Source organism: Humulus lupulus, chromosome X (genome assembly GCF_963169125.1).
Source record: "Humulus lupulus chromosome X, drHumLupu1.1, whole genome shotgun sequence".
NCBI lineage: Eukaryota > Viridiplantae > Streptophyta > Magnoliopsida > Rosales > Cannabaceae > Humulus > Humulus lupulus.
In genome coordinates this window covers 195,562,233-195,589,979 of record NC_084802.1, presented here as the reverse complement: position 1 = coordinate 195,589,979, position 27,747 = coordinate 195,562,233, and the positions used below count along the sequence as shown (strand labels likewise).

At 30.3% G+C, this 27,747-nt stretch overlaps 1 protein-coding gene across 1 annotated transcript; it reads left to right on the top strand.

The window, feature by feature from the left end:
- The first annotated feature begins 2,323 nt into the window (after nucleotides 1-2,323).
- Nucleotides 2,324-10,052, top strand: LOC133803858 (cholesterol 22-monohydroxylase CYP90B52). The gene is made up of 10 exons (XM_062241999.1): nucleotides 2,324-2,585; nucleotides 2,684-3,008; nucleotides 7,833-7,982; nucleotides 8,081-8,270; nucleotides 8,374-8,453; nucleotides 8,576-8,662; nucleotides 8,747-8,825; nucleotides 8,978-9,084; nucleotides 9,176-9,294; nucleotides 9,715-10,052. The coding sequence occupies exons 1-10, from the start codon at nucleotides 2,338-2,340 to the stop codon at nucleotides 9,818-9,820; spliced, it is 1,491 nt and encodes a 496-aa protein (XP_062097983.1). The 5' UTR covers nucleotides 2,324-2,337; the 3' UTR covers nucleotides 9,821-10,052.
- Nucleotides 10,053-27,747: the final 17,695 nt, after the last annotated feature.

Below are 27,747 nucleotides of genomic sequence, written 5' to 3'. Positions count from 1 at the left end.
GTGTTACCATTGGAGACCACATGATGTGAGGCCCCACTATCCAGGTACCAAGCAGGATCAACCACAGTGCTAGCAGTAGCAAAAAGTGCCTATGATTCAGCAGGAGGAGACTCAATAGATGCAGCTGTAGCAGACTCACCATGATAACTCACATCAAAGCGGCGGTAACACTTCAGAACCGTATGTCCAGCTTTGTTGCACAACTGACAAATTGGACGTCCATTAGCACCACAATTGCCGAAAAATCGATCGCCTCGACCACGATGAGAGCCACGACCACGACCATAGTTGCCATAAGACTGGGTGAACATCTCCCTCTTGTTGGTAGTAGCATAATTTGCAGATGGATTTTGAAGATCCAGAGTAGAAATCACAAGTTGTTGCTCAAGTCTCATCTCATGACTTTGCAACATGAACTAGACATCTTGTAAAGTAACAGAGTCTTTGGAAGTGAGAATAACAATAACAGATTCATACTCACTTCCCAAGCTGCCAAGAATGTATATAATAAGATCATCATCAGAAATGTGATGACTAGCAGCCATTAATGCATCAGCCAAGCATCACATCTTGAGAATATATTCATCGGCAGGCATAGATCCCTTCTTAGTCGATTGCAACAGACCACGAAGTTGCAGAACCCGTGCTTTGGACGAATTGGAAAAAAGATGAATCAAAACACTCCACAATTCATGTGCAGAGCGACACCGAGCAACATGCCCAAGCATATTCTCATAAATTGAGATGAAGAGCCGACTCATGAGAAACTGATCAAGGCGAATCCAGTTGCGAAATTCCGGATTCGGAATCATCTAGTCAGTAGCATTCGGATCCACCATGGTAGGTTGAGGTTGAACTCAAGAGCCATCAAGAAAACCGTCCAATTGATGTGCACGAACAGTCGACAACACCTAAGACCTCCAGTAAAAGTAATTTTGCCTATCCAAGCGATGAATCAGAGTAGCCATTTGAGCAGGAATTACATTCACATTGACTGGTTCTTGAACAAGTACAGACGAAGATAAAGAAGGAGTCCCAGTACCCACGCTCGAAGAAGATGCCATGACTGCAGAAAAAATATTCAACAGCGAAAAAAAAAACCTAAGCTCGTGATACCAATTTGAGAAAGTAACATAATGAGGAAAAGTAATGTTTCTGTATTGATCTTTTTCTATATATATCATTACATGAGAAGCTTATAGACGCTTATGGAAGAAGATTCTGTTACAAACTAATTTAGCAAAATAACAACTCTAACAAACTGATAGCTGTAACACAGCTCAGCAAAACTAACTTAATGCAGAAGGAAATACATCACTAACAATTACAAATGTCACGATTTTGTGAAGAGGGAAGGTCACGCTTCTAAGGGAAAATGGTGTTCATGCTTTCCAAGCTTGAGTTTTGGAAAATGGAAATGAAACCCTAGAATTTTTTTGAGAATTCGACAGAAATGGTGGCTATTGGTATCTACACAAATGTCATTAACTAAAAAAAAAGCAGGGTAATTTACTTCCATATTAAGTTTGTCATTAAGTAGGTAGCTAGTAATACACAAATTATAGTAAAATAGATGAAATAGCTAAAAAAAGATTACAGGATGCCACCTAAGCTTTCCTTTATATAGATACTAATATTGCGCATATCTTTACTCTCTAAATAACACTTAAATAAAATAGATCAAATCAATTTTTTTAATCCATTTTAATCAAATCAAATTATGACAGTTTCCTTTTGTTAGTGATAGGTGAATATCAATTATTATTTCCATTGAGAATGTGACTCTTTCTTTTCTCACCTACGGTAGAAATTAATCCCAACTCAAGTGCCCAATTTTAAGTTAACGATTTTTTTTTTTTTTTTTTGCATTCCCTTTTTATTTTTATCCCAAATATGATGATGGGGGACAGGGTGATGTCACAACACCATATAATTATGTACTGATGATCAAGGTCAAGCACTACTACTTCGAGGACATGCATGCTATTGCTGCGTATGCGCTTTTGGATTCGAAGCTCGAGCGATCGATTGTGGTGGGCAACTGAAATTTAAACCACTTAAATCAGCAATATATATACATATATTTGTATACTTATTTCCACTTTAGACTAAAATAAACTCCACTTAATATTAATTCAATGGAGTGACATGGTAATAATTCATTTCCAAAATGGCAAAATCACACGATTGCCCATGTCGGCCATTACATACCCCTTCAACGGTACTACACCACCTCCATCTTAAATTGAAATTTAATGCCAATCCACCCATGTATATATAAGTGCATATATATTTGCACTGGTAATCAGAAAGAACTATCACGAGCGAGTGTAAAAAATGGCTACCCTTTTATTGCCTAATAACTTCGAAGTTTGCCTTTGTTGTTACGCTTTGATAGTTTTAGTCCCTTTGTTATATCTAATTCACCAATTTTTGAAGAAGATAAAGGACCCCAATCAAGAATCCACATCTGATATTCCCCCTGGCTCTCGAGGACTACCATTCATAGGAGAAACTTTACACTTCATGGCTGCCATCAATAGTGCCAAGGGGTTCTATGATTTCGTTCGAATTCGCAGTTTGAGGTACGTGTCTGACTTTAAGTAATTATTGAAGCCATATATAATAATTGGTACTACTCTCTCATTTATTGATTAATAATGGGGTTGATCTATGATGACAGGTATGGGAATTGTTTTAGGACCAACATATTTGGAGAGACGCATGTGTTTGTTTCCAGGACTGAGTCGGCGAAAGCGATTCTGAACAACGAGTCGGGCAAGTACACTAAAAGATACATCAGGTCCATCGCTGAGTTGGTTGGAAATGAAAGCCTTCTATGCGCTTCTCACCAACACCACAAGCTGATACGCAGTCGTTTAAGCAAATATATGTTCTCCGCTGCCTCTTTGGCTATGTTCGTCAAACAGTTTGATCAGTTAGTTATTGACAATCTTCGGAGCTGGGAGCATAGAACAACCACGGTTGTTCTCGACGAGGCACTTAAGGTAGCTACCATATTCGTATTCATATTCATATTACAAACTGTAATCCAATAATCTATCATTCTGATATTAATGTGTGAAATAATAATGATAATATTATTAGGTAATCACACCAGTTATTCAGTAAATACAACTGCTAATTAGTTGTGTTTATTCAATTGGTTAAACTTAGGTCGTTCGCATGTAAGATTAGGACAAATCTGAAATTCAATTTCAGAGTTTTTTTTAAATATATATATATATATTTTACATATATCTAAGCAATTAAATGCTTTAAACAATATAATTTTAAAGGAAAAATAATAGAATATTAAAAATCAAATCAGGATTATTTGAATTTTTTTTAACTACTTAATTGGTTGATGTTAAAATTTTTATATATGTCTTCCATATAATAATTGTACAGATAACAAAGTTTTTTTGTTTATACTGTTTTTTATTTTTTTATTGTTAATTTTAATGGAATATTTTTATATTTAACATAATATTTTTATATTTAACGGTGATTTGTAAATACTGAAAATAAAATAAAATAAAATAAATAATTAAAAAATTAAAATATGATATTTTTCAGATATTTTACAATGATAATTATTTTAAAATAATAAATAATTAAATAAATTAAAATATGATATTTTAAAAATATTTTACAATAATAATTATTTAAAAATAATAAAATAATACATTTTATAACTTAAATAAAATTTAATTAAACTTAAACTCACTTATTAAAATAATATCATATTAAACATATAATATAATTTACTGTGAATTAGCAACAAATTTTTTTTTTTTTAAAATTAGCACGAAACTTAAACTTAAAATCCACATATAATATTTAATATTACATAAAATATAAAACATATAATATATAATTTCTTATTGTCATTTTCAAATTCAAAAATTAGAACAAACATAAACTTAAACAAAAATAGATAAATTATTTAATTAAAATAGTATTTATTTCAAAATTTATATGATATTAATATAAATTTAATAAAATAATTAATAAATTCTATATATATATATATATATTAATACTCACGTGAGTAAACTATTATGATGGAGGAGCTTTAATTACTCACTTACTCATATCCAACAAATCTTTATTATGAATACTTTTGAAAAATACTTTCAGCTTGAACAAATAACACCAGCTAATATGAATTATTAACATTAGTTTGTTTTTAATTTAATTTTTTTAAATTATTTTCACTATTATAGATAAGTCTTATTAAGCCGCAACACAATAAATCAATGTTTTTAGGCTACAGATGTTGTGGCTTAATAAGTTGTTCCTGCAACTATTAAACTACAACCAGGCCGCTCTAAGTTGTAAGAGACCATATACAAAATATATTATTTTTTAAAAGAAATTATATATAAAATAATATTTTTAAAATTTTTGAGAGATTTTGTGTAGGTAAAAAATAATATTTTTAAGCAATTTGGAACATCATTATGTGAGGCCCTAGGCATAGGCCTAGTCCGTTTGTGCCCAGGGCCGGGCCTGGCTACAACACACATGTTTTACTTATGCAAGTTCAAATTATTACATCGCGCGTTTCATGACTATATAGTTTAGATTGCAAAATATGCAAAGTAATAAGGGTGTTATTATACTGCATTATGTGCGAAGTAACAACGCTCTACAAATTTTACTAGAGCGCGCGCATAATACGGTGTCCTAAAAACATACTTCTTATAGTATTTTCCTTTTAATTTCATAAAGGGATTTTTTTTTTCATATTTATGGGATTTTCTAGGTTGTTTTACATAAATATGGATATTTAACTTTTCTATTTTTTTATAGCTTTTTAATTTGGAAGTTCATTTTTATGATATTTTCTTTCCCATCTATTTGAAAATATATATATAATTATGTTACATTTTTAATGATAGTTATGTTTTTTTTTTTAATTTTGAGGGTAATTTTATTTTATTTTTCATTTTTTTATTTGTTCCTTCATTTTTTATTCTTTCTCCAGCTTTTTATTATTCCATTTTTTTTCTACTAATTTTTTCCTTCATTTGCTTTCTTTCTTTTTTTCAAACATCATTTGTTTTTTTTTTTTTTCTTCGTATTCTTTCAGTTGTCTTTTCTTTTTATTTATGTTTTTTCCTTCCATTATTTTTACTTATTCTTTTCTCTTTCTATTTTTTTTCACACACATGAGCTTTTTTTTCCTTACTTTTTTTTCTTCTTCCATTTTTTCTTTTTTTTTTCCTTCTTTTTTTTCTACCAATTTTGTCCTTCATTTTTTTTTTCTTTCCATTTTACCATTATTTTTCTTTTTCTTTTTTTTTTATTCAATTATCTGTTTTTATTCTTTTTTTTCCTTCATTATTTGTTTTTTTTTATAATTTTTTAGTTTCATGTTCCTCTTTTTTTTAAAAGAAAAACAATAAAAATATGAAAACGTTGATAGGTAACAGCTACCCTAATGAGAATATTCAAATCTAGAAATATATATATAAATATATAAACATGTGCCAGTTATCCTAGTGGAAACATCTAAATCTAGGGGAAAAATATGAAAACTTGAATGGGTAACTAGCAACCTTTATAGGAACATCCAAATTTGGAAAGAAAAAAATAGACATGCAAACGTGAATGGATAACCAAATACTCTGATGAGAATATTCAAATCTGAAGAAAAAAAAAATATGATTAAAATATGAATAAGTAACCAGTTATCTTAGTAGGAATATCCAAATTTAGGGAAAAATTAGATATGAAAACTTGAATGGGTAACCAATAATCCTCGTAGGAACATTAAAAAAAAAATTGAAATGAAAATATGAATGAATATTCAGTTACCCTGATGAGAACAACTAAATCTGAAGAAAAAAAATTCAAATATAAAAATGTGATTATATTCACTTACTTAAACCAAACATTGAAAAATATAGTCATGATCTTTAAAAAAATATATAAAAAAAAGCAAGAACAAAAAAAATTGATTTGACTTTTTTTTATGTATAGTGAAAAAAAATAAGTACAGTAATACAAAATAATAATTTCAATGCTACTACTTCAATTGTTATTTACCAAACAAACCACATAATCACATATATGCATTATTTAAATTATATAATCGTGTTGCAGGGGCTCTCTCTCTCAAACGAGCTCTCTTTTTCTCTCTCTAATTAAATTCATAGTACATGACAAAAAAAAAAGTGTTGCACTTGCTTAGGTAAAATTTGAAGAAAAAGAAATGAAAAAAAAATGTATAAAAAGATAAAATAATTGAATGTGCAAATAAGTCTAAACTTAATTAAGAGTAAAACTAAAGCATAAACTAAATCCAAAAATTAAAAAATTAAAAAAAAAAAAAAAAAAAAGCCACAGAATAAGTTTTAAAAAAACCATACTTTTATAAACTTGTTCAAAAAAATCCATAAAACATGTAATTTCCTCTGTCAGAAAAGGTTTATTGTAAGAAGCCTGTTAGGAATTATTGAATAGCAATCCTCTATTGGAAAAAGAAAATTTCCCAAAAATCCATCAAAAAATTTCTACACAAAAAATAAATTGAGAAATTATGATTTTTTTCTCCATACACTTTATTTTAGTTAATATACATATATTAAATATAGTATTACAGCATTTTAGATGTGGTGATTGTTATAATAAAGGCCCAAAGTTTGGGGGAAATTTTCAAAAATATGGTTTTTCTACTATTATTATGCAAAATTATAGGAATTATACTTTTGCTAATTTGTATGAAAAAATTTATTAAAGAAAATGATAAAGTATGGGAAATACAATTACTAGCTAACTAAATATAAAAGCTAAATTTAAAACTAAAACACATCAATCAAATAGGGGTACTATTGTAAAATTAGCATTCCAATCTTCTCTCTCTCAAACCCCAGCTACACAAACCTTTTTTCTCTTTGTTTGTATATTTCTGAGAATAACTGGTTACCTTCACGTTCTGATGTGTGTGTGTATTTCTGGGTTTTTTACAGTAACTGATTACCTATGTTACTAAAATCATAGTAACTTCTTATTTCTTTTTTAATGGAGTGTTTTTCATCTTTTTCCTTCAAATTTATTGTTTTCTTTTCATATTTAATATGAGTAACCCGTTACCTCTCTTATGGTAACTGGTTACCCCTCTTATGGTAGAAGGTTACTCCTCTCAGGGTAACTGGTTACCCCTCCTGGTACATGTTATTTAACCTAGCTCTAGAATTTTTTTTACATAACGGTCAAAGATCAATCAAGTAATTGGTTACTTTACCCAGGATTTGAAAAAAGAAACTTACAATCTAAAAAAAATGTTTACGATAAATAAAAAATAATAATAAACACAATTTCATTTTTTTTAAAGTAAAAAAAAAATTACAAAACAACCAAAGAAAAATTTAATATAAAATCAGTTATATAAAAATAATGAAAAAAAAAACAAATAAGCTAAAAAAATAATATTTAAATTACAAACATACCCTTCCAAATTAATAAAATTTGATTAAGAGTAAAACTATGGCATAAAGCAACTTAAATACAAAAATATGAGAAAATAAACCAAAAGTGAAATTTTTTTTAAAAAAAAATCATAGATTAATTTTTTTTTTTTAATATATATATATTTTGAACACAATAAAAAATCTCATATAAAAAAAAAATGTAATTTCCTCAAACTTTGGCCATACTAAACGAAACCCATCCACAATCAGGGCCAGAACTGGATTAAAGTAAAATGTGTCTGGACTGGTCCAGAACAATGGCAATTGATTGAGCATTTTAAAAGTCTATGTTCAAGGTCCAAAAAACTCTTCTAAGAAAGTATAAATATGTGGACATGTGATGTGGTCCAGATAGCTAGTGAAGCGATGTGCAAAATGTTGATGAGCATAGACAGCGGACCTAAATTAGAGCTGTTGAGAAAGGAAGTCATTCATGTTTGTGAAGCTATGCTTGCATTCCCACTCAGATTTCCAGGCACCCGATTTTATACGGGTCTTCAGGTACTTGTTCTTCTACTCATGTTCGAATAGCCAAATTTTTTCATATTTTGTAAGATATTTTCAATGAAGCTAATTTGGTGGTTATGGTTGAACTCAAGGCAAGAAAAAGAATAATGAGCATGATTGAGAAGGAAATTAGTGAAAGGAGAAGAGGTTTGGGAGGCTGCCATGAAGATTTTCTTGAAAATTTGTTGGGAGATGATGATAAAGGAAGTTATGATGCTACAAATAGGTCAACATTATCAGATGCAGAGATTCAAGACAACATCTTAACCATGATCATTGCAGGTACATGTACACTATTAGAGACACCAAATATTAATATTTGTTTCTTTATTATAGTCATAAATTAGATCGTTTACATTGAGTACATGTACATATTATTATTTAGGTCAAGATACAACGGCTAGTGCAATCACATGGATGGTCAAATACTTGGATGAGAACCAAGAGGTCCTTCACAAACTAAGGGTATATTTGAAAAAAAAAAAAAAAAAAAAAAACTTATTATTATTTGGTTTGATAAAGTTGGCATTTGAAATTTGCTTAGTAATCAAACTAATGTGATTACAAGCTTATTAAACTCAAAACAGGATGAACAGCTTCAACTAGCTAGGAGAACATCAACCGAGTCGTTTCTCACATTGGAAGATCTAAACGACATGCCGTATGCTTCGAAGGTGATTTTTCTTCTCCCTTTCTTTACTTATTTTACTTTTTTTTTTTTTTTAAAAAAAAGTATTGAATGAGTGATTATGGAACAGGTTGTAAAAGAATCCTTAAGAATGGCATCAGTAGTACCCTGGTTTCCAAGACTGGCTCTCCATGACTGTGAGATAGAAGGTTTGTTTTTTCTTTCCAAATATTTTTTTATGTAAATTGAATAATATTTCCAGTCACACAATATATTCTTTAAAGAAAAACACGTTGAATTGAATAAGGCATATTTTATATTTGTCCTTTTCTCAGTGTGTAAGCTCTGTTTTTTATTGCAGGATATAAAATAAAAAAAGGATGGAACGTTAATATTGATGCTAGAGCAGTGCACCTTGATGGTACAGTGTACAATGATCCAAGCAAGTTCAACCCATCAAGATTTGAGGTCAATTTCATACTTATATAAGTATATAAGATCCTTATATATAAAGCAAAATATAATTTATTAATTGGTGACTTTAAACAATCATAATCAGGATGAATCAAGGCATTATAGCTTTTTAGCTTTTGGGATGGGAGGAAGGACATGCCTTGGAATAAACATGGCTAAAGCCATGATGCTTGTTTTTCTCCACCGCCTTATCACCACCTACAGGTCTGATTTTTTTTATTTTTTATTTTTTATTTTTTTGTAGTTATAATTATTTTATATAACGAATCATAGGCAAAAGTTGACTATAAGTAATTAGTACTCTGGTTAGTTATCTCTTCAAAAGCAAAAGAAAATAATAATTCATCTTGTCAATAATGAGGACACCAATAATTGAACATTAATCACCTCGTAGCATCAAGAACATTAATTAGTAGTAGTCATAATGTCATTTCATTTGTACACCCTTTTATAAATAATAAAGTCGAGTAAGACGCATACATATATATATATATATGGTGCTCATAAGAAAAAGAGTTGGAACAAAATGATACCCTAGTATTAAATAACAATTACATTTTTTTTAAAATGGAAATTTTAGAAGAATGAGGGTAATACGACACATCGTTTTGGAATTGAATTCAGGTGGAGGGTGACCGACCCAGACTCAAGCATTGAGAAGTGGGCAATGTTTTCAAGACTAAAAAGTGGGTGTCCAGTGATAGTGACATCGATCACAAACGCATCATGATAAATAATACGCATCATGATAAATAATGTTGGATGCTATTGTGCTAATAGACATGTAAAAACAAGCACCTCAATTCTCAAAACTGATAATTAAGAATGCAAATGCTTAATTTCGTGTATGCAAATTATTGGGCAGTTCTATTCGTTGAAATTAGATCAGGATTGTTTTTTTTTTTTACATTTATAATATATATAGATGGAATTTCTTATGTATGAGCGTCATTTTGCTCATAATGTAAGGGTATTTTCTATTTTCAATATTTGGAGAAATTTTAATTAATTTTTGTTTATATGACAGTGTACATAATAGTTATAGCAGACATTCCGCTAATTTTTAAAAAAATTCGAATAATTTATAAATTATTCGAAATTTTCAAAAAATTAATAGAATACTTGTTATAACAATAATATACGTTTTCATACACAAAAAATAATTAGTTATTATTTCTCCAAATACCAAAAACTGACCCAAAAAAAAATGATGTGTTACCTAAGAAAATATATATATATATATATATATATAAACTAGAAAAGATGATGATGTAGTACTAATGTGTCTTCGTCACAAATTGTCTGTGTTAATAACATGCATATGCAATACTACCAAGTCTTATAGAAGCAGAAGGGGACAAAAATAGACTTGTATAATTATTACAGCTCAACATCCCAATTCACATAATAGTGAAAGATGATTATGTATGACATTGTAGGTATTAAAATTTCAGCCTTCCTTGTTTTGGATTAATTAAATGAATATAAGGACGAAACTCCGAAAAGTCCCCCATGTACGCAAAAAATAGAATTAGAAAAAAAAAAAAAAAAAGGCACATAGATCTTGGAAAATCAATGTTAAGCGACAGTTATATACATATCTAATTATGCCAATAATATCAAATATATTACAAGATTTGTTGTGACTTGTGAGCAATTAAAGGTTCTAGTGTTACGTACGCTAACATTTTATTTTATTTTTTAATTTTTTTTTTTGTTATGCATGACCAGATATTATTTCTTCAAACATAAACCCTTCCTTCCTTTAACCATTCTCATTCCCAATTTGTCTTTGTATCTATGATTGGCATCCCTCATTTAATTAATTAAATATAATTTTTTTGAAATTGATGTCCTTTAAAAATGGAGAGCCAAAAGAATCATTTGTAATTTGAGGATAGTGAGCTAAAAAGAACCTAAAGATCCCAAGAGTCACTAGTGATCGTATTAGGAAAACTTATACAGGATCATTATTTATTTTCATGTATATCTAATATTAAATAAATTAATATGAGATTATCTAGAACATGTTTCTAAAATTGAATTCAAGGAGAAACAAGGATAAAAATACTTATAGTATACGTAGCGGAATGAAAGAGTCATTCCTTCAGTTTCTCTAACTCTTGTATCCTTTCTGTCACAGAGTATTATCAAGAAACTGAACCGTTCTTCTAATTTTTTCACAACCTTCCAATGTATCCTTAGAATCACCTACACTAGTGTGGGCAATTCTCAACACATGAGATAGATACAGAAAGAAGAAGAGATAATAGCAAAGAGGCTTAGAAAATGACTAGTGTTTAGAGAGAATCTAAAACTATCAAAAAACCAGTGATTAAGCTCATCTGTCGTCTCAGAAATCTGAACTTTTGACTTCTCCCTAAGCACTCATTTTATAGACTCAATTAGGTCATTTAATTTAATTAAAAAATCAATAAAATAATAGCTAATTTGAAGACCTAGGTCGAAATTATCATGAGCTTTAGGCCCGTGAAATTTCTCATTTGATTATAAGCTCATTGGACTTAAAATCAAGGCATGTATTATTTTTTATTGATTTAATTAATTAAATAATTATGTAAATCATTTATCAAATTAATTATTTATAATTTGAACATTGATTTAAACTTATTTATTAATTTAGATACCAATTTATCTAAATTAATAAATCTGACATAATTTATCTTTTCTTCTTTAAATTACATAACTCTGTGAAACTATCCAAAATTGACCTGGTCAACTTTGATAATTAAATCAATTAATTGAGACTATCTAGATGATTTTATCCAATGTACAATAGGGACCATGAGCTTATGAAATCAAGCTCCAATAAGTTATCATAAATCTAATAAATAAATTGACTAACTTATTAAAACCTCGTGACTTCACTATAGACTCGGAATTGCACTCTTGAATTCATAGAACACTCTATAACAAATATAGATACGCTATTAATTATCCATTTTTACAACCATAATTGTCACTCAATCCTCTATAGACGGTTTACAATGAGATAGGACTAAAATACTGTTTTACCCCTCATTGTATTTTATCCTTAAAACACTTAGTTCCTTGTAAATGATATTTCAGTAAATTAATGTAATTACTGAAATGAGATCTCTATCATTTAACACTTTGAACCAAACTAAAAGGAACCCATCGTTTCACTTCTTAATCAGAAGCTATAGATGTTTATATCTATGATTAACACTCCCACTAAATTATACTACCGAGTTCACAAGATGTAAGTTTGGGCTAGTCCGTAGGGTAAACTGGTAACGAACAAGTCAAAGAACTCAAATAATACAATCAGTTAGAATACTAACCACTCAGAATTGCGATTGAATTGACCTATGGTCAACTATATGATATGACTAGAATAGATAATAACGGTATGTTTACTTATCTTATCAACTGTCAATATCGGTTTTGTCTGGTGTAACAAATACATTTGATCTTATCTACTTTGCTAATGTTCTGGAAAGAACATAACACTATGATGTGTAAGTAGATCATATCGTAGATTAGCAAGTCACTGTAAATCATGTGCACTGACTAATCTTAGGACTAACTTATTTTGAACATATAATCATATTTATATTCCACTGCGATTACATCACTATAAATACGATTAGCTATATGCTCGGGATTTAATAGAAGTTTATATTAAACAAATAATCATGAAAATAAAACATGTGAGCAAAGTGATTGACCAAGTCAAAAAATGATTTCTATTCTTTTATTGATTATAAAATGAGATTACAAATAATTTGGGTTTTAATTAGGGCAAAAACCCCCAACAAACTCCCACTTGCACTAATTGAAAATAATGTCTTAATTCTACTAATCCTATTTTCTTGATATGCCTATCAAATGTAGCTTCTGGTAGTGTCTTTGTAATTGGATCCGCAAGATTGTCTTCAGTTGCAATCTTCATAACCTTCACATCTCCCCTGGCCAGATATTCTCGAATAATGTGATACTTCATTTCTATATGCTTACTCCTCTTGTGACTGTGAGGCTCTTTCGAGTTGGTTATCGCTCATGTATTGTCACAAAATAACACAAGCGGTTTATCCATTTCTGGAATAATACCAAGATCCGAATATAACTTCTTTAGCCAGACTATTTCCTTAGTTTCTTCTGACGCGGCTATGTACTCAGCCTCCATGGTGGAATCTGAGATCGCAAACTGCTTTACGCTTCTCCAAATTACAGCTCCACCCCCAAGAGTAAACACCATTCCAGAAGTAGACTTCCTGTCATCAACATCAGTCTGAAAATCTGAATCGGTGTAGCCTACAAGGTTCAGAACACCACCCTTATAGACTAACATATAATCCCCAGTCCGTCTCAAATACTTCAGGATATGCTTAACTGTTATCCAATGTTCTGATCCTGGGTTTGACTAATACCTGCTCACTACTCCCACTGCATATCAGATATCTGGCCTAGTACACAACATAGCATACATCAAACTTCCAACTGCAGATGCGTAAGGAACTTTTCTCATTGCATCTTCCTCTTCAGGAGTCTGGGAGACTGCTTCTTTGAAAGATGAATTCCATGACGGAACAGTAGACGCCCTTTCTTGGAATTTGTCATTGAGAAACATTCAAGCACTATATCTATGTAAGCTTCTTGAGATAGAGCTAAGAGTTTGTTCTTTCTATCCCTGATGATCTGGATACCAGAACATAACTTGCTTCACCAAAATCGTTCATCTGGAATTGAGTGCTCAGCCAATTCTTCACATCTAATAATTTCTTAACATTGTTTCCAATGAGTAAGATATCATCCACATAAAGAACCAGGAATATCACTATTTGATTTGCCTTCAGTTGGTAAACACAGGGCTCATCAATATTTTGTTCAAAGCCATAGGTTTTGATTATTATTTCATCAAACCTAAGATTCTAGGAACGAGATGCTTGCTTAAGTCCATAGATGGACCTATTCAACTTGCAAACTTTTCCTTCTTGTCCAGCCACTTTAAATCCTTCTGGCTTTCCATATAAATGACTTCGTCAAGCTTTCCATTAAGAAAAGTTGTCTTGAAGTCCATTTTCCATATCTCATAGTCGAGAGCGGCTACTATGGATAGGAGGATACGAATGGATTTGAGCATGGCTACCAAACTAAAAGTTTCCTCATAGTCCACGCCTTCTCTTTGGGTATAACCTTATGCCACTAATCGAGCTTTATAAGTCTCGATATTTCCATCAACACCTCATTTCTTCTTGTAGATCCACTTGCACCCAATGGCCCTAAAGTCACTAGGTGCTTCCACAAGATCCCAGACGGAATTTGAGTACACGGACCCCATTTCCAGTTTCATGGCTTCAAGCCATAGTTCCTTTTCAGGGCTTGCCATTTCCTGTGTTGAAAGACAATGGATCATCGTCACTAGTTGTAGCACCCACATTATTTTGATATATATAGCCAATAATCACATGATTGCATTGCATTACATATCATACAATATGTATAATTTGAGCATATGCATATTCTTATAAGTGTTTTCATGTATAAGTATAAAAGTTGTGTATGTGATGTCTATATGTATGCTCAATATTATTAACCTTGTGGCATTTGAGTTGTCTTTTATGGGTGTTTGATGTGCTCAAGATATAAGAAAGTATGAAAAATATGGACAAGGCATGGAATTAAGTGTTGAAAGTGAGATATAGAAGGCAAAATAGGTTAAGTAGTGGAAAATAGTACAATGTCGATTACTAGTATTTCGGTGTAAAATTGAGTATTTATGGATTTACCAAATGTAATCGAGGTATGATTAAGGTCTCATTGATGATGTAAAAATGGTTTTAGAACCATTAGATCAATTCTTGATGGGAGGTATACATAATCAGTGGTATTGATGCAAAGTCAAAACGAGCTTAGCATAAGTGCGCTACGCTCGATCGGGTAAGCATAACTATTGGGTATGAAGTCATATGGACCTAAGGTTTGGTGTGAGTGTTTTACACATAAGGATAATAGGCCTAGCAGATGATTAAGTCGGAATTATTGAAGTGATAAGGTTTTCATAAGTCAAAAGGTGAAATGATGAGATGAAAGGTGTCAACTTTTGACAATAAGGCTAAATCATTGAAAATAAGGAATTTTCATCAAACCTTATCACTTTGCACGACCATTATTCTGAAAAACAGAGAGAAAAGAAAACCAAAAACCATTTCTTGGCTGGTTTGAAGAAATTCTAAGGAGATCCAAGTGAAAGCAAAGCCAAAGAAGTAGATTAAGCTTAGTTCTAGCCTTTTTATGGTAAGTTCTTGTACTTGGAAGTTAAACTATGTTTTTGAATTTTTCTGAGAACTTATATATGGTGTTTTATCCTTTTTAAGATATTTCTTGGGGTTTCCAAGTGGTTTGAGGTTTAGAAAAGCTTGAAGAGATTGTTTTCGCCGAAAAGTTGCTCGGTAAGTGAAATTTTGTGTTTTATGAGGTTTTTGGGGTTCTTGGAGTACAAGATGATTTTTGGTTATTTGATTGAGTTTATAAGAGAGTATATATGTTTATAAATGTTTGAATATATGTGGAGACTCATTTAATTTGGGTGATGATCTAGGAGATAAGAATTTTATCAAAATCGGTATATGATAACTTTATGATGAATCATGTTGGTATTTGGGATATATGGTTATGGCAGGTTAATTGATGTTGATTATTGGTGTATTTTGATATTTGAGGATAGCTAAAATTAAGGGGAAACTCTGTCAAAATTTCCCCAAATGTCTAAGATAAATCTAGTGCTCGATCTAGGTGGTTTAAGGCATTTTAGGCATGTTTTGGGTATGAAATTTGATATGAAGTCTTATGGGTATTTTTAAATGAGAGTTCAATGTATTACTGCCATCATTATGATGAGAAATCCATGCTATTGTCAGGATAAGCACATCAATACCTAAGACATCACTTGTTACACGGTGAAATATATTGTGGACAAAAGGTAAGTAAAGTACTCAACTGCAACACAAGAATTATGTGTTATGTGAAAGTATGCATTATATGAATATTTTGTGAGTAAGTGGTATTAACATACAGTGACACTTCATCATAAATTTGTACGCATGGCATAATAGTGATATGGTAAATTATTATATGATATAAGACCATGCATGATATTATGATGATTAATTATATGATGTCTTTGCAAGTTTTGTGCAACATAAAAGAAAGTTGTAATAAGAAGTTTAAGTTCAGTGCCACTGTTTTGAAAAGGCAAATGAAAGTGTTAATAAGTGTAAACGGAGGCCTATAGTAGGCTTATAGTGGCTGCCCAATAATTTGGGCTAGGTTTAGTGAACCAATTATATTGTTTGCCATATTTCCGTTTTTATTTCTCCTCCATATGAGTTATTGTTATATGTATTGACACCACAGTGTGTGGCCGCCTTAACTCTTGAGCCTGACGGGGCAACGATGGAATAAGGTTTTTAATGTGCCCTACTGTGGTGATGGCTAGCCGGAGGAGAACCCATGGGATTTTATATTGTATGTGTAACAAGCCCTGCAGGCATTGACCAATTCAAACAGTGTGCACAATATTAAGGGGCCCAAAATTTAAAAAGAAGTTGTATATGTCCATTGATATTGGGTAATCATTAGCATTGCATGCATTACTTTGCTTACTGAGCTTTAGGCTCACAGTTGTCTTGTGTTGCAGGTAGAGAAAGAAATATGTGAATGATATGAGGAGAACTGAAGCATGGTCCTGACCCTGATTTGTACATATGAACACATCGACCTTTTTGTGGGTTATTTCAGTTATCAGTGAGATGTTTGTAATAAAGTGTGAAGTTATGTTTTGAAAATAAATTGGGTTATTTAATACTTATGTATAATATGTTTGAGACACACTTTATGTTTAATGTAAATAATGTGAAATAAGTTTTCAAGTTGAAAAAAAAAAAAAATGTCCAGACTTCCGCAGAAATAAATTATGATATAGTTTTAAAACGTAACACCTCAAATATGGTTTTAACTAAAATAAGTGAGGGTGTTACACTAGTGTCACCAACAACCATATTGGTTTCACTATCCAAACCATAGCGAACTGGGCTCTTAGAAACCCTCCCACTACGACGAGGCTCTGTGACTGTTTGCTCAGGAACAGTGGTACTTTCTTCATTTAAATCGACTTGCGTCGATTGGACATGAAGAGTGGGAATTTCATCATCAACTCGTGTTGATGACGATGGAACATTGGTTGAATTCAATTATTTAACCATCTCCTCTAAAACGACTTTGCTGCGAGGTTTAAAGTTCTGGACATAGCCATTTTCCAGAAAAGTAGCATTTGTAGAAGTAAACACTATCTTTTCTGAATGACTATAGAAAAGTCCACCCCGAGTACCTTTAGGATAGCCAACAAACATGCAAATTTCAGTTCGCGGTTCTAGTTTTCCCTCCTTTTTCCTTAGGACGTGGGCGGGACACCCCCAGATTCTATAATGGCGTAAACTATGTTCACGACCATTCCAGCGTTCTAAAGCTGTTTTGGGGATTGATTTAGACGGCACGACATTGAAAATGTCATTCGCGGTTTCAATTGCATGTCCCCATAATGAAGTTGGTAGAGTTAAGTAACTAAGCATGCATCTAACCATTTCCAATAAAGTTCTATTCCGACGTTCCGCTACACCATTTTGTTGCGGAGTACCTGGGGCAGTAAGTTATGATAAAATCCCAAGTTCAGTTAAATGATCTTGGAACTGCATGTCCAAATATTCTCCACCCCTATCAGATCGCAAGATCTTTAACGTTTTACCTAATTGGTTCTGAGCAATGCTAGGAATTCCTGAAACTTTGAAAATGTTTCTGATTTCCTATGCATTGGGTAAAGACATGAGTATCTAGATTAATCGTAAATGAAAGTGACGAAATACCCAAAACAACCCCTGGCTTGTACATTCAAAGGTCCACAAACATCTGAATGCACAAGACCAAGTGGTTCTTTGGCCCTATCACCTTTTGCAGAGAATGGACGCTTGGTCAGTTTACCCTCTAGACAAGATTCACAGATAGGTAATTCACCTAAGGTGAGTTCCCTCATAGGCCTGTCCTTTGTAAGTCTTTGAATCCTATCATAGTCAATGTGACATAGTCTCAAGTGCCATAAATACGTCATATTATCGTTATCGGTCTTTTGACATTTATTGGTCCTAGGTTTAGCTACTTTGAATAAATCATTGTTAAGAGCGAGGGGTTCGTTAGGTCGCAGAATATAAAGTCTGTTTTCCAAACATTCAATACACAATTGTGATCCATTGAAATAAATAGATATATTAAAACTTGTGAAAGTCATAACAAATTGTTCTAATTGCAACATGGAAACTAAAATTAAATTACTACTAAAATCCGGAATAAAAAATACATCATTTAAAATTAAAATTTTATTTCCGAACTTCAGACGAGTTCTTCCTCAAGCTTGGACCGCAACGAACGCTCTGTTCCCAACTCTAAGCTTTAAGCCGCATTCGTCCACTTCCTCCCACAATTCAAGAAGCTTTAAAGATTTGTAAACATGGTTGGTAGATCCAAAATCAATAATCCAAATGGATTTATCATTTTCTAAAACCAATGTTTCTAAGATAAATGAGCTATAATCATTACCTTTGTTTTTAGCTGCTAGAAACTTGGGGCAATCTCGTTTCCAATGCCCCTTCTCTTTGCAGTGAAAACACTTAACTTTACATTTCTTGTTTTTCTTGTTCTTCCCCTTAGGCGTCTGTGCATTTGGTTGTGCACTCGTCTTTGCAACCTTTGCAAGCTTGGGGTTGGTTTTTTGTCCACAATTCCTCTTGTTTCCAGCTTTCAAAGACGAAGCTTGGTTAGCTTCAGCCTTAGCTGGATCAACAGCAGCAATAGTCTTATTTTCACCTCCTTTACTAGGTCCACCCATGATAGGCTCAATAATCTGAAGCTCGTTCATGAGCTACGTCAGACCATAGTTGAGTTGATCACGAATGTGCAGACACGATGCCATTCGAGCATTTACGGTGTCTTCACGTATGTGTGGAGACGGTGCTCTCCAAGCATTTACAGTGTCATCACGAGCATTGACGGTTCCATCAATAACGTGCGGACATGGTGCTCATTCTGGGGATTCCTTAATCATGAAAAATTCAGAGTTGTCATCAATCAATTCTATGTTGATATTCTGCTTCCAATTAAGAAAGTTTTCTCCAGTGAGTTTCTCCATCGAAAGTTGAGAAAGGATGGGAGTTGACACAGACACTACTTAACTTAAAACTACAAATTACCAATAGAAATCAATCACATTTTCTCAATAAAACTTATATTCACACAAATTTCAAGAAATAGCACAACATATACCGAAATATGTAAGATATGAGAAAAAACACCAAAAACAATCATATCTCTAATTCTTTAGGTTTTTAACTAATCTATGATATCCTTGTCCTGGTTGGCGAGAGTCAAAAATACCACTAGTTAAATAGAGTTGTAAACTCATTTAATAATGGACACCACTATTAATAACCTATTATTCGATCAAAATAAGAAAACAAAATATTTTATTTTATGAGCTAGACCCACGGTTTCGATAATCATAGATTTAGTCTTAGTAGTCACCATAGGGTTGAGTCTAGTAGAATTTGACCTATAATTATATATCTTTCGAAATCTAACCTTGTCAAAATAGTTAATGAACATCTTCCGTAGGGGGGCGAATCAAAGCGCCTCGAGGCCCCATTAAGCTATTGACTATGTTAAACCAACGGTGGAGATCAAATAAAATTCTTAAAATAAACTCATTATTAAAATAAAAAATAGTATTTTTATTATTTATTTTAGAAAATTAATGACTATGGTTTTCCAAAAAAATTAAACAGATTAAATTTTTTAAAACCAAAGTCCTATAATTTCCTATTAATTCCAAAGTGTCACATTGAAAAAAATTCAATTAATTTAGAAATAATTTGTTGCTAATCAATATTTAGGTTTAACTAATATAATGAACCCATACAATTAAGTCTAACTCAAGTAAATGAGCCTTAACAATTGGGCTTATATGGAGGAGGGCTGGGTCCAGTATGTCGTTCTCACTACAAAGACTCAATATCTTTCATACATGGTCCAAAAGACAGGAATTTAAACATTCATTTTATTAATTGTTAATAATTGATTAGGCCCACTATACTCATGCAAAGCAAATGGGCATTCACAAGTGGAATCACCCACAAGAGAAGAATTTAAACTTTACATTTTCTAATGGGCCCAAATAAAACCTATCATTTTATGAATATTTTATTAGGCGAAAAAACCACATATATAACAAACATATGGGCCACTATATGCATCTAAGCATGATTGCAAAAATGCCACATATAGTGCAAACAGACATGTTATAATTGGATGGGCCTAATCATGTTACTATATGAGCAATTCTATGAATTTATGCAAAATTACCACAATTTATTTCATTCGCAAGAATACCATAATTAATTATCTAAAATTTATCAAAAATTCGAAGTAATTTAATTTTTACAAAAATAAGTCAATTTAAATGAAATTTATCAACAATTAACAATAGTTAATTTAAATTTCATTTATCAACAATCAACTTTGTTTAAGTTAAATTAAAAAAATATTAATTTAATTTAAATAGGATTTATCAACAATTAACCAAAGTTAATTTAAATCCCATTTATAAAAAAATATATTTTATTAATTGGCTGAAAAAAATAATATTTTTCAAAAATTTAACCAATTTTAACCAATATTACCGACAATCGGGGCTGAACCACTATAAAAATCTCATGTGTTCTTTACTTTTCTTGTTTATACCGTTTGTTGTCGTTTTGATTTCTCTTGAAGGCTTGTCGTTATTGACGTGCTCACGTCGTTGGCTAAAAACGCAGTCAACAATAGCGATTCGACCCAAGAATTGACCTTCGTCTACTTAATCATTATTATTGATGTATGAGCTTACCAAAGTTTGATTACATTTAATTACATGAGAGCTCTAGTATGGAGCTTATTAAGTGTTTAACACTAAAAGATGCCTCTCTCCCTCCTTTTTTGAACTCAATCCCTTTTTCTAATTCCTTCTCCTATTATTTATCATGACGAGTTGGGTTACATTTAAGACATGGCATAAGTTGGCTTAACCTTAAAATAATGTACACAAAATTATAAGTAAATTGACTTGGTCGCATATCCAGGTTAAGTGGCGACACTACTTTCTACAACCGGATCCCGAGGCTATGACTAGTGATCAACTCTAGGTCTGTAAGGTAATATGACAATGTACTCCTGCTCCATGGGTTCAACGATCAAACCCTAGGGAGCAGCTCCATCGACCAGTACATAAGGCACTGGGAGTCAGCGACTAGGGTTAAGCCTTGGAGGGGTAATTAGATTTCACGAAGGTGCAACCTACGAACAAGGCTTCACCATAACGTATGGCGATCATTATATAGGCGACTGGGATTAGGACCATCTACAGGTGATCATGACTTGCCTTTGTATAATGCCCCCTTCAGGTGAGTGACAAGTGATGAATGGGCTTAGGCGACCAACACTTGGTCATATGAGTAGTAGGCGACTAAGACTTGGTCTCGGCAACTAGGGTCCACATCTTGGGTTTTACTGAACCCATCTCAAAGCCTAGTTATCTCTATTGGACCTCGACAATCTTGGACCTTGGCGACGGTGAATAGGCTATCCCATCTTTAGCGATCCTAACGTTAGCGACTGCCACGTCATTATGCCAAAATTGGGTATAATAACTATGTTTATTCATGATTTGGGTTTGACTTTATTTTTTTTAAATCTGAGTTCTGTGATTTTGTTTATTCAAGATCTATTTAAGAAATTTTATCTTTTGATATATGAGATTTGATTGTTTTTTGGTTTCATGATTTTGCTTTTTCAAGATTTGAGTTTTATTTTATGCGATTTGATTCTCTCTTTGTTAATGATTAGAATTTGATTTAAGAGATTTTATCATTTGTTTGTTAAAATTAGGATTTGAGTTATGGGATTTTATTTTATTTTTTCACAAATTTGAATATGACAATTAATTTATCATATAAGACCGAAGAACATATAAATAAACATGTAAATTAAGGGATTTGGATCTATTTTGTGAGTAAAAAAATAGGATTTGTTCGGCATTATTAGTTTTAAGTTAGATTTAGGCTTAATTTAATTTTTGTCAAAATAGATATAATGAAAAAATATTTTCAATTTTTTATTCAATTTTCTAATTAATAAAAATATATAATTTGTTTGAATAATTAATTTAATTTTTTTATATTCTAAAGTCAACTTTGTACATTTTTTCAAAAAGGTTGTGAGATTGACACTTAATTCAAGGGGTTTACGTATGAGAAAGTAATGATATATAGTATACTATTTTGACATAAAATTAATATAAAAATACTTGTATAGTTGAAAAATATTGAATATTTATTTCGTAATTTTTTTTTTTAAATCTTCATATAATTTAATTGGTATGTAACAAAACTATACATATTCATTCAATAGTTTATAAGAGTTTAAGCTCAAATCCCACTATCCTAAAGATATATAAAGAACAAATGATTTTTTTCCCTCTTGTAAGGTCGTCGCCAATTATTCAATAATCAATATGTATAATACTTTTGGATCACTAGTCTAGAAATAGTAGAAAAATACCAATACCAACTGCTTGCCAAGCAAAAAAAAAAATTGTGAAATGAGAAAAAATAAATATTTAAAACAAAAAGAGTATCTATAGACTATATAGTATACTATCCATTATAATATTGAAAGCTTCTCTCAAACTGATGCCCTTGAAGATGAGGACACAGACCCCACCATATATTTGTCTACTACTAAAGGGTCCACCATACACGGTAGGAGCGGAGTCAAACGTTGATATTAATTAATTGTTCGTAATATATTATTAAGTATTAATATTAACAATTATTATATATAAGGGTTGGCACTGGCATATAGAAATGTATAATACACAACACATTCTGCATTTCATAATAGCAACGTATTTTTTTTCTTTTTTTGGTTAAAAAAATCATCCTCAATTATTGTTCGTTTTAAACTGTGATTAGGATAAACTAATATGGGAAGTTCTTCAATCAGTACATCATCTATTTCGCTATTCCACTTTTTGGTCTTCATAATCGGCTAATTCAAACATTTGAGAAAAAAAAAAGAAATATACCTCCTTTACATAAAAAAAAAAAAATATGTAAATAATAAAAATTATTAGTTTTAACGGTTTGTTTTATTAATATTAAGATAATATACTAAATATTTAACATAATATACCTTTAAAACTAATAGAAATAGATATTTATTAATTATATTAATATAAATTTAAATTCAAATATAAAATATGAAATATTATAATTATAATAATATATAATACAAAACTAGATATTTAATAATTATATTAATATTATAAAATATTATTATTATAATAATATTTAATACTTATATTAATATAAATTTAAATATTATAAAATATCTTTATAACAATAATATATAATACATTACGGTAATTTTTGTTAAAATATTATAAATAGGTTAACATATTATATATATATATTTTAAATTATAAATAATGTTTTAGTTTAATTTTTCTTTTAATATGTGTATGTTTTTTTATATATATAATATTGTTTATTTATTTGAAATTTATATGACAATGATATAAATTTAATAAAAATAATTAATAAATTTTATAAATAAAACTAAGCAACATTGCTTGTATCCAGGATAAATATATCTTCTATATAATAAATCTGTAGATAACAAAAATTCTTGGTTTTAACGATTTTTTATTTTTTTCGTTAACTTTAACAGATTATTCTTATATATAATAAAATATTCTTATATTTAACAATAGATTGTAAACATGATTTAAACTTAAATCAAATTAAACAAATTAAAATAAGATATTTTACAATAACAATTATTTAAAAATAATAAAACCCATAAGTTTTATAACTTAAATAAAATTTAATTAAACTTAAACTTCACGTATTAGAATAATATCATATTAAACATATAAGATAATATAATCTACTATCAATTAGAAACAAACTTTTTTTTATAAAAAAACTAGCAACAAACTTAAATTTAAAATCCATGTATAATATTAATATTATATTAAACATAAAATATATAATCTCTTGTTGTCATTGCCAAATTCAAAAACTAGAACAAACATAAACTTAAACAAAAATAAATTAACTAATTAATTAAAATAAGATATTTTTAAGATATTTTATGATAATTTAAATAATTAAATCATATTTATTTAAAAATAATAAAGCTATACATATAGTTTTTTTTATCTTATAAATTTATGTTATAGTTTATTTTTTATCAAGTGATTGAAACTCTTTTTTTTTTTCATCAAATTCACCAAAGGACATTGCGAGTTACATTAAAAACTAAAAATAGTTGATGCATGTATACTACTCTGCACTATGACTTTTTCTATTATTAATTTATTTTTAAATATTATTTTAATTTATATATATGTCATGTAGCCATGTAAATATATATCTATGTCAATATTGTATTTAGATGTCATATATGTAGAGATTATTGATATAAATATTTATATATACTATAGGATTGTACTTCATTCTATTATATATTGAAGAAAAAAATGAACCGGTTTTTATTAAAATTACAGACAATATTTTACCATAATCTTTTAATATATTTATGTCATATATTATATTAAATATATTTTATTTATTTTTATGATATTGTTTATTTATTTAAAATTTATATCATAATTAAAAAATAATAAAAATAAATACATATTTGAATAAACATGTTTATAATTTTAAAACTAAATAAAACGTTTACTTAATATATTTTTTCTTCCGTAAAGCAACAACACACCATATGCTAAAACTCATTATTAATTTGCTTAAGTCATAACCAAAACAACAGCATATAATATTTGTTAATATCAACACATGTAGAGCATATAATGAGAATCGGCAGTTTGGCATTTTAAAAACAAATGTGGGGACAATTTTGTTTTGTATAAGATTTTATTAAATAAAATGTAATGTAATGTTTTGATTGAATTGATGGATAGTACTATATATTTCTTCTCATCCATAGGGTTCTAAGTTTATTATTGTACACTATATGCTGACCAAAGCAAATTAAAAATCTTTTTATTTGTCTACTTCCCTCATAAATTATTTGTCACATTCACCTACAATGGCCAATGTAATCTAGTAGTACTCTTCTTCTAAGCAATTGTTTTTTTTATTTTTTAAAGGTTTGGGACTGTCCTATTATTAGGGTATTGGGCCCTCTAAAAAACATATAATGCAAGAAAGAAGAATTATAATGACTTTTTGTTTACTTTTTTCTTACTAAATAATTATAATGGGTTTATCACATAAAACTAAAAGAATGGTGGAGCCTTAATTAGAGATTTGGCATATACATTGACAGCTATTGGGCAGTATTGGAAAAGGAAAACTTAATAATGACTTTCTGTGACTCTTTTTCTTTATAACAAACTCATCAGAAACATATAAATTGAGAGGCAAAACAACAATAAAATTAGTGCTTGAGTTTGGAGAAAATTAACTACATTAATATTGTTAATTATTGTAATATAAAGAACATGTCTCAAATTAACAATACTTAATTTAAACTAATCACGGTCCATTTGTATTTATGTACAGGAAAAGCTAAAGTTGAGAGGCATTGATTTTTAACAATATTCGGTGCTTTCTTCTTTAATCTTTAGTGTCCGAAATAGCCTATATTTTATTATAAGGTTATGATTAATTTGTTATTTGAAAGCAGAATTAAGGCACAAATTTCCCAAAGTCGGCAAATTGAATCAGCTTGCAACAATAGTAGGTAAAATATTCAACCTACCCAAAAAAAAAAAAAAAAAAAAACTCATAATCTTTTTTTTTTTTTTTTTTAATTTAAGAAAAATGTGTCACCACGGTTGAGAGCTGAGGATGTGTTCGGAGTGGATGGGCCAAACTTCGGTTATTGTACGGAGGGAAAGGATTAATGGCCGAACAAAATAATTGAGCTATATTTTAACTAAGGACCCAATTTGTTCAAAATATACAAATTTAATTCCAAAAAATAATTAAATAAATAAAAGACCTAGAGAGAGCAGGTGACATTTGGCTGTGGTACCCATCTAATTTACAACAAAAGAGAAAGTGAAAAAGGAAATGTTCTTTTCTTTTTTCCTGTTTTAATTTGTTGTTTTCATTTCTACATGGGGAAAAAGAAACATTTTGGGTACTGAGATGGTGATAATAATTTAAAGTAAATATATCTGATCCTTTTGTTCGATAATTCTCACAAGAAGTGGATAAGAGCTAGCAGCTTCAATTCGAAGAAACTAAAAAAAAAAAAAAAGACACCAGAAGGAATTCCATTGTTTTATGCAAAAACTCATCACCACACTACAAAACAATTCACTTAGCTTTTAATTTGTATTAATTGGGTCACACAAGAAGAGACAAATGGGGTTTGGAGGGATTGAATAAATTGCCAAAATATAGAGTTAGAATTATTTTTAATAATAATGGGATTATTGGAGGCGATTGAAATACTTTGACGTGTTAGCTCCGACGAGAATAGTCATGGATGATAGTGGAGAAAAAGCAAGGGTGGGATGACTTTGCGTACATTATGGGGTATATTTATTAGAACGCCAAAAGAAAGATGGTATAAAATCTTTGATAAACCACTCACACCTTAGTGTAGGTAATTATGAGAAACCTAACTAAAAGAGTCTAATAATGTTTAAATTAGAGCAAAAAGTTACTTTTCTTGCACTTGAGAAGATTTGTATGCTTCCATGCTATGATTTTCTGTGTTTAATAATGTTATTTTGCACTTTGAAGAAGAAAAAAATTAAAAAGCCTTAAAATTCGCCTTGCAAAGACACCATTAATCAATCATCTGATCATCAACACAATGGTCTACCCTTTTTCCCCGCAATGCTTTTTTTTCTCTCTCCTTTACTTAATTTATTATTTTGTTTGAAAAAAGGTGAAATGAAAATGAAAGGAGGAATAGTATTGCAAAGGTTAAAAGCCTTGAGAAGACAAAGTTTGAATACCATAAGAAAATGACAACGCGCAATGCTTTCATGAAAATGAACCAATTTCTCAGTCCCAGTCAAGACGCAAAGAGCCAGATCTTTCTTTCTCCAACCGCACCTTCACTCCAAACCCAAAAATAAAATAAAAGATAATTATCCTTTCTCTAGTTTTGAGAACAAAAAACAGGGAGAAGCACATTCAGTCCTCTTTTGGCTAATTTGAAAATCATGGGTATCCAACCACACACACAATGTACTACGTACACAGAACAATTAGGCTGAAAAACCTGAAATTGGAATGTTTGGCAAAGTGTCCGGACCTCTTTTTACAGAGACTCTCTCCCAACACAAGTCGCTGAACATAATCCAAAAGAATTAGATCAGTCTGTTTCATTATTCTTACTCATTCATATACTACCAAGAAAAGAAAAAACAAAGCCAATTTTAAATACTAAATACAGAACAGGAACTGATCCCAATACAACTACTGCTCTACTCTACCAATTAATTTAATTAATATGGCATTTAGCTCTTTTGAGAAATAATAA

Excerpts from the sequence above, each read along its gene's own strand:
- LOC133803858 (XM_062241999.1), top strand. The coding sequence starts at position 2,338 with ATGGCTACCCTTTTATTGCCTAATAACTTCGAAGTTTGCCTTTGTTGT. Across the intron at positions 8,271-8,373 it reads CTTAACCATGATCATTGCAG|GTCAAGATACAACGGCTAGT; the intron begins GTACATGTACAC and ends ATTATTATTTAG. Across the intron at positions 8,663-8,746 it reads ACATGCCGTATGCTTCGAAG|GTTGTAAAAGAATCCTTAAG; the intron begins GTGATTTTTCTT and ends ATTATGGAACAG.